The sequence below is a fragment of the Anguilla anguilla genome, chromosome 10, assembly GCF_013347855.1.
Source record: "Anguilla anguilla isolate fAngAng1 chromosome 10, fAngAng1.pri, whole genome shotgun sequence".
In the NCBI taxonomy this organism is placed as follows: Eukaryota; Metazoa; Chordata; class Actinopteri; order Anguilliformes; family Anguillidae; genus Anguilla; species Anguilla anguilla.
The window spans coordinates 39,647,210-39,660,213 of record NC_049210.1 but is presented as its reverse complement, the minus strand read 5'-3'; the positions used below and the strand labels follow the sequence as shown (position 1 = coordinate 39,660,213).

Below are 13,004 nucleotides of genomic sequence, written 5' to 3'. Positions count from 1 at the left end.
AAGCTGATTTTGAAAAAAAAAAAAAAAGAAAGTCACTTGAAAATATTCTGTCTTGTGATGTGTTAGGTGCGGGCTTTCAGGAATTCTAATGCTGTTTGAGATCACTAAAATGAACATTGTGTGAAATAAATAATCATTTCTACACATTATTACAAATACTGTTATCAATCATCCCAAATGTTTAATGGACACAAACTGAATGTTGGTGTTTGAAATGGTACATATATACGAAGAGATTTTAATGGACATGCATTAATTTGAATCGGACCTTAGATCTAAAATCACCATCTTAGTGGTTAAGCGGCGATATATCCCCTTGTGGAAATCTTGCATACCGCTCTGAGTTGAAGCCTCTGTTTGGAAAAGGGGAACAGTGAACACAGACTCATCTGATTGACTTGGTGTTGCAAATGCATTTTCCGCATCTCACCAATAAGAACCTCCTGGCAAGGAAGTGGTCACAAAGGTGAGTAATCAATTTACCTGGGAGTCTGAACTCCATTAGAAACAGAAACATCTGCTGACAGCTGTGTGGAGGTGGACATCACACACTGAAGGGCCGACAGAAACATCTGTCAGGCTTGGGAAACTCGGAAAGTTTATTTTACCACACTTTACATATCCTAAATAGCCCAGGAGGAGGAACTCCAGAGCCGATTAATCAGAGAAGCAGTATGGTAATCAGTGAAATGTTACTTTGGTTTAATAAAAACCAGAGTTTAAAAATCTGAATATGCCAGAACATGCACAGCCAGGATGTGAAAAAGAGGGTTAACCAATAAACGTTCACGTGTGAAACAAACAGCAATTTCTGAACTCCCAAAATAACTGATAGATTTAAAAAAAAATCTGATTCAATTTCCCTGACTGACTCGCTTGTAAACAGTACACTTGCAATATTTAAAGCGTAAAAAAAAAAAAAAAAAAAAAACAATTCCAATTTTCTCAGGAGCACGAAGCAAAGAAATGATCTGTCACAAGGATACGCCATTACAGAAGTGAGGTATATTACCATTTGACACTGTGTCTCAATTAGCCTACACGAGGAAATCTACTGCAGATACTGATTTTCACGAGACACAAAATATACATTTGACTATGGCCTCTATTCGAGAAAACAATTTGAAGAACTGTTATTTTTGTTTTCTTTTTAAATAGCGTATCATGAGTAGAGTGAACAAAGTTACCAAAATGGGGGGAATAAAACAGGGCATTAAAAATTAATGTTCAAACGTGTTTCCAGTTAAAGACTAAGTGCTTTGTGGTTTGACCTGAATGGCAATCGATATCCCGGCCAGAAGACAAATTTTCGCTGTGGCTTACTCTTTCAAAGAAAAAAAAAAAAAAGACTAAATTACCCACGATAGCAATACACTACAGCTGCCTTTGAAAATCTTTGTATTGTCCTTATAATAAGCTCTTCCGAAGTGAATAAGTATTTGATTGCTTCTGATGTGATTAATAAACGTCCATTTTCCCCCCTGATATGACATGGTGTTAGCGACAATACAACACATAATGGGCTGAATTCATTTTCTATATACTCCAGGCTGTCTAAATCCAACCATTTAATTAGAGCATTCTTCATCCCTAACTTGGATTTAATTGAGTGAGAGAATGACATTATCGGGCTGCCGATTGCTGTTTCTGGGGCACCGCGCGTGCTCTTTCATTCTCCAATTCACACTGGCGCGCATGGTTTCCGCAAACACAAACAACCCTGTTCGGAACAACAAAGCCAAGGCAGGTTCTCACCCGTTAGCAAGCCGCTCCAATGGCAACCCCCCGTGACAATTTGATGAGGGAAAAGATGCCGATGGAAACATGCCTATAATTAATAGCTAATTGGTTCCGTCCTTTTCGACCTTGTTGCCAGAACGAGCTCAAGTCGTGTGTACAGGTGCCATTTGTTTCCTCAATTTGATGCCCTGGACAATGCCACAAGATTTTCTTCAGTGTAAAACGGGAAAGGAAATGTCATCTCATACCTCTTTCTTGTAAGTATATAGGTACTTGCTGTATTTATTCATACCATAGCCCAGTTATGGTATAAAAGTTAAGGGACGTTTATGTATTTAATTCCTTTTTAAATGGAGAAGCCTAATACGTGCATGCGCACACATCACTTACGTGAATATGCCCTGCAGAATATGTCGTTCACACTTCACTGGTTATTCACCGAATTCAGAATTTAGGGCAAACAAGTTTCCAGTACAACATTCCTCAAACAGAATTCTAGTAGACGCGATCTTATGAACAATAGGTCACAATTTTCCGCTGCTCTCTCATCAATGTGTGAAAAATTACCTAATGAAGAATGGGTTGCACATTTCCACAAACTAATTAACCCACACGAGAGTGAAACTAATTGTTATATTTGTGTAATATAATTTCACATCTGTTACCTGAATCAGAAAATCTTTATCCTCGTGTTGCATCTTCCTGCTCTGATAAACTTTCACTACCTTTAGCTACAATACGAATATACGCCAGTGTATTAAAAAAAACACATTGTGGTTTGTTTTAATTTGAAAAGGGATATATCGTTCATTCGTCCTTACAGTGGAAAATGTTTTTTATTTATTTATTTATTTTTTTTACTGTGATCATGATGTCCAAACTTTCATAAATAACACTCTGCTTTGCGAAGAATATGAAAACGAGATATTTGGATTCTGCATATTTAGCGATTCTGAAACAAATTAAATATCATTCAAATTAATAAATTCTATCAATAATTGGGCATCACGTCCTTTAAAACCTGCTCCGGATGATTTAAAATTTTTCAATTATTACGACACTGTTATTTGTTCAACGTAGTTTGATGTATATGAACATTCTACCTGTGATGGAGAAGCACAGGGAAGCTACTGGAACACAGAGAAGAACAACTGTCCATTGTGTCCCGTATGGGAGGTCATTTCGCATAATCTTATTAATCGTGGCAGTTTAAAACCTGTTAAATTGACGAAATTCAATTCTCAGATTTGATAGTAGAGAGGCCCAACTTAAGACCCCATGAATTTTAATATCCAAACAAAGACTAAAACTGAATTTTTTGGGACCAATCCCAAAGTCCACAAATGGCATGGGAATTGGGTTGTTTCATATTTGCTATAGGCTTAACACATGTCATATCCACAGTTCATATGATGTTGAATCTGTGAACTATCGCTCCTCCTGGCTATCTAATATATCCGCTTTAATGAAGGCCAGCTTATCGAAAGCTTTTTTTTCTCTCCTCCGCTTTCAGTGGCTTGATCTCAAGTTGACCCACACAAACTGCCATCAGGGATTCATCAAAAATAGCCCTCCCTCCCCGGACCAATCACGCTCCAAGCTGAACCAGGATCAGCCTCGAGCTTTAGTGAGGTGTCCATTAAAGGTGAGCTTGGGTACCCTTCATATGACTTTCATCCTTTAGACACAAGTTTTCCACCGTGTTTTTCATTTAGGCCTATTTTGTTTTTTATTGTTTATCTCCAACTTGCTCATTGGCAATATTGGCGTTTTTTTTTTTTTGCGCTGAAAAAAGGATATTGTCTTAATCCTGTTGATTCATTGTGAATCCTTCTGAAATTGATTTATCTACAACCTAACTCCAACAAATGATTGAATTAGTCTAGAATAATCCTTTATTTATTTTTTTAAATACAATATAAACCTAACTGTATTTACCATTTTATTCATTTTTCATTTATGTTCGCTTGCATTTTTGCACGTCTGATGTAAGGTTTATTTCATAACCTTAAAATGTGATGTATTCAAGGTTAATTAGACTTCCCTATATGTTTTTTTTTTTTTACATTTTTTAAATTTTTATTAATGTCACACCCTCATTTATTTCTGCATCAATCTTAATTTTCCTCGTTTTTGCTACTACGTAGTATCATACTATTTATGCTGGCCTTTTTGAACAGTTCCACTATTGTACGTTCTTACTGTCATTTCTTACTAATCAATTTACATTTATAATTATAGCTTTGCCTTTTCTCCATCATGTGTATTGTGTTATACAAGCCCTTTCAGCAACACTGTTATTACATTTATAATGAGACTTCTCCAGTAACAATGAAGATTACATTTGTAAGCATGGAAACAATTACTGACATACTATTATGAGTATAATATTATGATACTGATATTATAATTATAGCGCAAGAAGCCGTTATATTGCCATTGTTATGCTTTACCATAATGACACAGTAGGTCCAGCATGTTTTCTTTCTTATGTTAGTTAAACTGAAAGCAACGTGATATACAATCGAGAAAACAACTACAACTATTTTTCAATCCACGTAACAGTGAGTCTCGTCTCTTTATAAAAATGACCAAGAACGGCTAGTTTGCTGGAAGCATGTTAATGCAGAACTATTCTAAAAAATAAAATTTGTGTTCCAGTTTCATACGGTGTTGCTAGCCTTGACCAAAGCAACTGGATACTTTAGAATTTAACCAATGACTCAACGGGCTGAGTATCGTTTGGGATTATATACTATATTCGTTTATTTTACTGTTATAATATGTACATTTATAATTCACAAGGTAGCCCATACAATCACGATCACAGATGTGCGAAACCATTCTGAAAAACAATGAACAAGAAAAGCCATAGCTACAACTGCAATTTGATTTGTTGTTTGCGCCAACACGATTATTACTCCAACCTTGGAGATGACCAGTGCATCAAATTTGTCAAATCTGAGCATGGTTTATAGAAGGCTATTCGTCACAGCTCTGTTCACACTAGAGACTACGTAACCCGTATGTGCCACAAGCCAAGGTTTTTTTTCTTTAATAGTACAATTCTTCCTCCTAGAAACAACTGCAAATGCTTCTTTCATCAATGGTGTATAATAATGTCATTATTACAGTGACCATAATTGCAGTGTAATATTCACAAGTTTATAATGTACAATTATAAATACAATCAGTTCACCTGGTTTGGAAAGCCTTTCTTTATATTACAGTAGGCGACGGACAGTTCTCTGTACTAGCAATTTCATGGTGCCGCGATCTTCGTTTCTTCCTCGCGCTAGCAGGAGGGCCTGTGAATCAAACTGCAATGTTTCATCTTGGGATTTCAGACGAACAAGTAAGATAAAACGGAAAGCACCAGCAAAGACAAAGCGTCATTAGTAATGTGACATATTGAAAATGATTTTATTTATCCATTTACATTAAACTGATATAAACCTGTCCAGGAAACAAAATTATGTGGCTGGTATGGGATCAAACATTTAGGAAACCAAGTTTCAATAATAAGCACAGACAATAAGTTAGAACATATCACAAATCGACCAGAAGGTAACAAGAATGTTTTATCTACACAAAACATCCCATATAACAGGTTAACAAAATGTAATTTTCTTGTTTTAAAATTAATACCTCCCAATGTATTACCTGGTCAGCACATGCAAACAACTATGATGCTTCGCGGATTCTCTCGTTAAATTTTGCCACGTCAAAAAAAGTATTTTGCCCATTCCGGTTGCACATGGGCTATACTTCCGGGATTCACTCACGTGCACTGCTACTTGTACCGCCAGCCCCTCCGTGGGCGCAGTGCAGGTGGACTTAGAAAACGTTTTTTTTTTTCTCCATCTGAGTGTAAATCTAACATAATAAGAATAAGTAACTTAAATCAAACACAACGAACATATCTGCATATCTGCTGTTCATCTAATGCAGTGCAGTCACCTCTAATGGAAATCAAAAACGGGACGACCGACGTAAAGAATCAATCAATGAATAAATAAACTCATAATTCCATAAATACATAATGATGGCAATAAATAGATATGTCTTGAAATACGTCGAAGCAAAGTCAAGAGTTGAAAAATCACAAGGACGCCGAAAACGATGTTATAATTCGAAATGATCCTCCACGTCCTAAGCAGATGTGCCTTTCAATTATGCTGCACACACCCAGTCTCCTTTTCTCTCATTTTCACATGAAAAATTTCACATCCTGAGTTGTCTTCCCAGTATGTTATGACGAGATGACAAGAAAAAAAGGCAACATCAGTCGTTCTCATTAGGTGAAACTCATGGAGACCGTGTGCTCCAACGCTTTGCGGCGCAGGGAGGCGATGCTTGTCCCTCTCCAGACGTCACTGTCCGGAGAGCTACAAAGCTGGGGCGAGCCGGTCACATTTGTAGCGCCGGAGAGGGAAGCCGGTACCATGCCAGGGAATGTGGGCTGGTACAGGTGTGACTGGAGCCCTGAGCCGTTAGACGACATGTTGGAAAGGCTCATCGAGTTGGGCGGGGGACCAGCTCCAAGGCTGCACTGGGACAGGGACTGCGCCATCGCCTGTTGCCGGCCCAAAGCGGGCGGGAGTTGCAGCTGAGAAACGCCGGGCATTCCGGCTGCGGCCCAGCGGGTATCGTTGGCATGGAAAGAGCAGAGGCTGTCGCCCATCGCCGCTGCTGCCGCGGCAGCAGAAGGGAATTGTGGCATGCCGTGAGTGGGCAACAAGGTGCCCGGAGCTCGGAAAATGTTGGTGGTCTTCTTTCGCTTCTTCCATTTGGCACGTCTATTCTGAAACCAAACCTGAGGTGGGAATGAAGAATAGATTAATTGGATTACTGAGTGCAAAGAAATAAGCTGAGCAAATCAATTTTACCTTCAATTCGTGGATTTACTGTAACACAATAACTTAAAAATGAATACGCGATGTATTCACAGCATAAAACCGAAACTGAATAAACAGTATGCATAAAATCGATCAATACATACTTTGCACAAAGGATAAAATTCGCATCAGCCAAAATCCTAGACATCTGGAAGTCACGTTAAAGTAGGCCGATAGTTGGCTCTACGGCTCCATGCTTAAGGACAATAACGAATGCGCAAGATTAGTTAGTTTATCTATCCTTTTTAGTACCGTCAGCTTGGGAGATATCAAGGTGCTGGTCAGAAGAGACTGGTGTGTTATCAAGAGAATATAATAACTTTATTTTCCCGGGAGAACTTCTTCATTATTATTATTATTATTATTATTATTATTATTATTATTTGGACATTAATAAAAGCGAAGCACAAATGTCGTGATCAGTCACACATATTGCAAACATAAACACACATAGATGCTCGCTGCCTGCTTGATATGGCCAGACCTGCTTTGCTGTTCATGGTACTGAGCGTTAGATTACTGGTTAGATCTACAATAAAGATCTCATTACCACCTCTCCGATGATTAATGCGAGGATTTTGTAGGAAATCTGTAACGCGGTATTAAAACTCAAATTCCAGGTTCATTCTGAGCAGCCAGCCGTAGAATCCCAACCAAATTCATTAAACTTGGTGGAAAAGAAAATGCAATTTCTCATTCCATTAAAACAGTTGAATGTACTCTCAGCTCAGCCTCTATTAAGACATGGTAGTTGATAGACCATTTCGATGGAGAAAAGTGAGCTGGCGATTGAACAGGATACGCCAGCAATAAACTATGGTATAAGCCAGCATAAAATTGGTATTTCTACAGGATCACTCCTGGCCAATGATTCCTTTATTTCATTTTATGTAAATAAAACATTGAAAGTTAATTAATTCCTGCTAAATATTAATGACCGTATTTATCATACTGCATATGATCTCGAAATTCGCATGTTTTTGACACTGTTGGTTAATAAGCCATCCACTGTTATAAACAATACTGAAATGGCTTTATAATCATGGGTCCGGGTTTATTGCCTTTGAAAATCCCTATATATATATATATATATATATATATATGTGTGTGTGTGTGTGTGTGTGTGTGTGTGTGTGTGTGTGTGTGTATAATGACCTTCAAGCCGGCTATCCTAACTAACGGGTTACATGCTCATTCTAACATCTAAGATCTAAATGGTTCAACTGTTATTTTTATACTTACAGCAAATATGAGCTAATCATTTTGATTAAGCTGGGCGATTAAATAAAAAATGTAATCAAATGGCTTTATATTTTTCAATATTACTATTGGATAATAGAATAACAGCTTTATTGACAATATTACTGCACTATACACAACGTTATTGCAATAAGCTATTATACCACCAATGTAGCGCAATGTCCATTAAAAGATCATGTAGCCTATAAGACAAAGCGAAAGGTAATGTCTAAAATGTATGTATACGCATATGTAATATGTACTTCTTTATATTAATATGTGCAGTTGTAACGAAAAATATAATTACAACCCATGCTTAAATGACAAGAAATGTACTCATATGCTGCCCGCGCAGCCTATGTACCTCGCGAGTCGGATTGTAACAAACAAACAAAACATCACATCCAAACTCAAAAAGTAATAAATATTTTATGCCATTGCCTATCAAATGAATAATGACAAAATAATATTTAGCTGATGAAATGGTTTCCAGAAACGGTATGCTGTGCGATAGGCCTATACAATGTGTAGCCTATGCAGTGGAATGCATTTAGTTGCAAATATTGTAACAGTATTGCATGAAGCTTTCTGGGGTAGTCTATATATTATAGCCCTGTTTTTTTAAAAGACTTTGTTGCACTTAAACAGGATTCCGAAACATATTGAAATGGTAGCATATTTAGAACAAAACGATCTATTTATTTATTTTAACAGACTGTTTACAGCAAATTTCATGAAATTCAGCACCAAGGCCAGAGCCCGTCCTTAATCGCTCTTCAAACATCGTTCTAAAAATTACTTAACAGGTCGCAAATCTAATCACGGCGAATTGCATATCTTTATTTTCGAAACTATTGCCAAGCCAACAGCCGTACATTTACAGTTTCTTATGGGCATAGCCTAACTGCAGCTCAGAAGTTCGAAACCCAACCAGCAAACCTGGGATTTAAGACTAAAGCTCGAAGCGAAAGGCAGCACAGGCGATAATTCTTCCGGTGTGACAAAATTCATTTTAAAGAATTTCACGAACAGGATTTGGACTTGCGGGTGACGAAGTGATGCGAGGCCTTCAATGTAAAATGTGTGCCCTCTGGTTGTTTATTTTAGTTCGACTTAGTACACATACTTTGGATAAGAATGGTGACAAAAGCAATGCACATTTGTAACATTCAGTTACCATTCGGAAACCAGCACTACACGACACAAATTATGTATTTAATAAGCCACCAGTGCGGTCATTATTCTAACACCCCATTTACATATTAACAATGAACAATTAACACGTGGATCGTGTAACTTACTGTATAGCTACTCGCCTATGAAGACGCATACGTCTTGTGACTGTGTCATAACACATGCTAGCAAATTGGTGCGTATACAGTTTCAGACAAGTAAAACACACACCAGACAGATCGAACCAAATTTACCTGCACACGTGATTCCGTAAGACCGATCCTTAATGCCAGTTCTTCCCTCATAAAGATGTCTGGGTAATGGGTTTTGGCGAAGCTTCTTTCAAGTTCGTTAAGCTGGGCAGGAGTAAAACGGGTCCGGTGCCGTTTCTGTTTCTGTTGGCTTTGTTGACTACCTGACTGGTTGGAATTCTGCTGCTGTTGTTGTTTTTCCTGGTCTTTTGTGTTGACCTGCATGCCGGAAGGATTTGATCCAGCATTGTTCATGTCGTCTCCAGACAGAAGCGTCGCTCCTTCAACAGCATCGGGACCTGGGGCTATATCGCCCGGATGCCCGGGGTCAGACACCCCAGCTCCTAGTCTACACTTTAACGCCTCCCTGTGTCCTAGAAGCTCCGCCGCGGCATCCTTCATCCCTGCAAAGTAAATGCATATAATGTAATTCAAATTTGTCACGTTTAGTTTGTGTATTTATTTTCATATTATTTGCCGTATTTTCCTAAATAAAAAGAAACCGTTAAAACACAGTTATTCATCCATAAACAATCCACAACATTGGATAATTATATTTATCTACTGCCCCGTCAATGCTTTAAAGCGTTAGTACTCGATCAGTTACAGATATTCATCTGGAAAAGAAAAATGCTTCTTATGAAAGGGCTTCCTGAAAATAAATAGGCTATTAATTTCAGTTTATCTTCATAATGTTTTGTATTTGGTCCATTTTATATATCGTTACATAGGCTACTCAATCCATCTATTCTATATACATGCTTAACTCCATTTGATCACATCAATATCTGAGAACAGGCAAATCAAATTATGATGTAATATAAAATAATTGCTTTCGGCTGAATTAGTTTACTTAAATCAGATTAAGCTAAAACAAGACAGAAATTGTCAATTGCATTTCTTGATTTTGTTAAATGAGAAGTTCCACCAGCTTACAGTAGAGTTGAAGACCGGAGTTTGGTGACGATAACTCACCGAGGCGAGCATCCAGGAGGTCGGCGTGCGATAGCATTGCGCACCGCTCCAGGGCGAAATGCTTTCCAAAAAAAACTACGACTTAAAACTATTTAAAAGTATATATAGCCTAAATGAAAGAAAATTCGGTTTGTGTTTAAAAAAGGAGGTCCCTTGCATTATAATGTCCTTTAGAGGGATGGGGAGGCGCTTAATAGTTGAAAGAACCCATGAGCTCCTTCAAATAAGAACCAATCAGAAGCTGGGAAATGCTAGCCTCGCGCGAGCCTCCATCTCCAGCCACTCACACCCACAGTCTTGCACTTACAAGTCTATTTCTCATCATTTTACAATCAGATTTATTAGCTTTCAACCTCAAATTATACCCCTTTAAATGACCTGATCTAATTTCTATAACGACTACAAACCAAACTTAATAAACTCAGTATTCCTTGAATATCTGTTCCAAACTATACGTGATTTAAAGTGTTAATGTTTTAAACGGACCCTCTTTGTAGTGATGTTCGGAAGATTATACAAGTGCAAAATACGCATGCTATATCATTAGGCTACGTTAAAAAATGGTAATTGTGTATTTCAAATTAAGATATGAAGTGGTAAACACAAGCGAATATATTAAGAATGGTCATTTGCACGCTTCTGCGTACATTTCTCGGATTGGAAAAATAACATCACGGTCAGGATTTAGAATATCACAATGCACAATTATCTATATGCTTTGAGTGTGTTGCAATGACAATATCCGGCCCATTGTTATGGTATTCAAATGCTGCCTTTCATAAGCGAAGTGAACCATCTCTAATGTTCTGATTTCTCTGAATCAGCCAACAACAACAAAGTTTAGATTGATAATATTTTCCTAACCGCAGTCATTTTCAAGATCATTAAGCATTATGCAATTAGAGTCAAATCTATAAGGTTTTATTATAATTATTACAGTAAAATCTGGATAAATTTGTACCAATTTTCTACTGCTTACTTTCCTGTCGAGCCAAGGGGTCTTTTGTGAATCACATCAGCAGAAATTACGTGCATAATTCAGCGGAAAGTCGGCATTGGTTGAACGTGTTTGTTATTCAGGAATTAATAGCACCGAATGTTGAGTGGATCGTAAAAAGCTCACCAAGGCATTTAAAAAAGTTTTTTTTATTCACAGTGATTGACTTAGTACAGTGGGAATGATTTTCCGTAAACTTTGACTCAATGAAACTTCTTTTTCGCTCAAACAAAGCAGACGTCCAGAAATTAGGCTACGGTCCTATCTTTTGGCAAACAGGCCTACCCCTCATACACTAATTAGCAGGTTACACACCGACTCTGGTCATATACGCACACAAAGAGTCACAATTATTTTATACACGGCAAATTGGATTTAGGGGGAAACGCTTATGGCAGATGTCAGTTTAAGGTTTATGAAAGCGCGTTCTGTTCAGCAGTGAATAGCTGCCTTTGCGCCCAAACAAAGGACGCGTCCGAGCGAGAACTTTTGCAGTTTCGGCCCTTTATTTTTCTCTCCCAGGTTACTTGGTTCAGCTCATCTTTTATACTTCGGCAATCTGGTGACATGACTAGGATCGCTCCCATCACCATACGGGGTTAGATTCAGTTGCCGCGGTCGCGCAGGACTAACTTATTCCATTTTAAGAAAAAGAGAAAGAGCCAGGGTTCAACGTCAAGGAAATGGAGTACTGCTGCCTTTTTAGAAGCTCACAAACCGAATCACTGGAACCTTTTCAGAGAAGAAAAAAAGAAAACCCTCAACAAGATCTCTTGGTTTGTGATCATTTTTTCCTCATTCGACAAATGCAATTAAACTGTCAAGGTTTAAGGCCAAGATCTATCTTAGCTTACCGTGACATTTTTCAATTAGGCTTTGTTTGTTTGTTTACCTATATAAAGTAACGTACAGCCAGTGCTTCTTATTGATGGCATTTGAACAATGGAAGCAGAAAGGGATGTATTGCAGGCATGCATTTATGATATAGCCTATTATTCAGAAACCGGCCCAATAGTTCTAAGGACAAAATGAATTATCTGCGGGAAAAAAAACGAAGAATAACGATAATGTGAAATAATTGCGTGGTTTGATCTCAGCTTCTTGCACCGAAGGAAACAATTGCGCGGTGATTGATAGCACGATTCATTTTATGACTGTTCAATTGCTCACGGTTTTTATAGCTGTATAAACAAACTGAATCATGCCTGAAGCTTAAGACCTTATTTAATCGGAAAAAGAGACGACACGAAACGTCCCATCTTGTTGTGTGAATATATAAACATAAAGTGTAAGCTTCAGTTAATGAAGGCAAAATGTTAAATTGAAAGAGCTAGTGTGACATAATGGTTGATATACTGTAAGCGACATTTAAACCGTAATAGATAGCCTTCATGTAAGCACGCCAATGCATTAGCCTATGCTACTTGCGCTGTTTACATTGGGTAATACAGGCTTATTCACTACTGCTTGTTTGTTTTAAAAAATCAGTTTTGCATTCGAGCAAGTGGATACATTTTCAGAAAAATTCAAGGACAGTGTCTTTGCAGTGTGCAGAAGGGTAGGTTTAAGTTGCTTTTCTTTGCGGATCAAGTGATTTTTTCCTAATAAAAACGTTCTGCATTGCTATATACAGAAAGAGGTAGCAGAAGGAAATGAACCGAAAACACACGGCCACCCCTAATACAATTTATTTGCAAGCTTTACTCTTTATAAAACGTATAGATTGAATTT

General features: G+C 37.8%; 1 protein-coding gene and 1 long non-coding RNA gene across 3 annotated transcripts; one reads left to right on the top strand and one right to left on the bottom strand.

Moving 5' to 3' along the window:
• Positions 1-1,679: 1,679 nt before the first annotated feature.
• LOC118206928 lies at positions 1,680-9,654 on the top strand. Its single transcript, XR_004761276.1, has 3 exons — positions 1,680-1,997; positions 3,254-3,385; positions 9,568-9,654. It is a non-coding gene; the product is annotated as an uncharacterized LOC118206928 (long non-coding RNA).
• On the bottom strand, positions 5,140-10,944 carry LOC118206926 (homeobox protein orthopedia B). Of its 2 annotated transcripts, none has more exons than XM_035380106.1 (3): positions 10,238-10,944; positions 9,305-9,705; positions 5,140-6,556 (listed from the first exon to the last, which is right to left on the bottom strand). In XM_035380106.1, exons 1-3 carry the CDS (start codon positions 10,311-10,313, stop codon positions 6,038-6,040), a joined length of 996 nt encoding a protein of 331 aa, XP_035235997.1. In that variant the 5' UTR covers positions 10,314-10,944; the 3' UTR covers positions 5,140-6,037. The 2 variants fall into 2 exon arrangements, with proteins under 2 accessions (XP_035235997.1, XP_035235998.1); XM_035380107.1 differs by having other exon boundaries at positions 10,277-10,823.
• Positions 10,945-13,004: the final 2,060 nt, after the last annotated feature.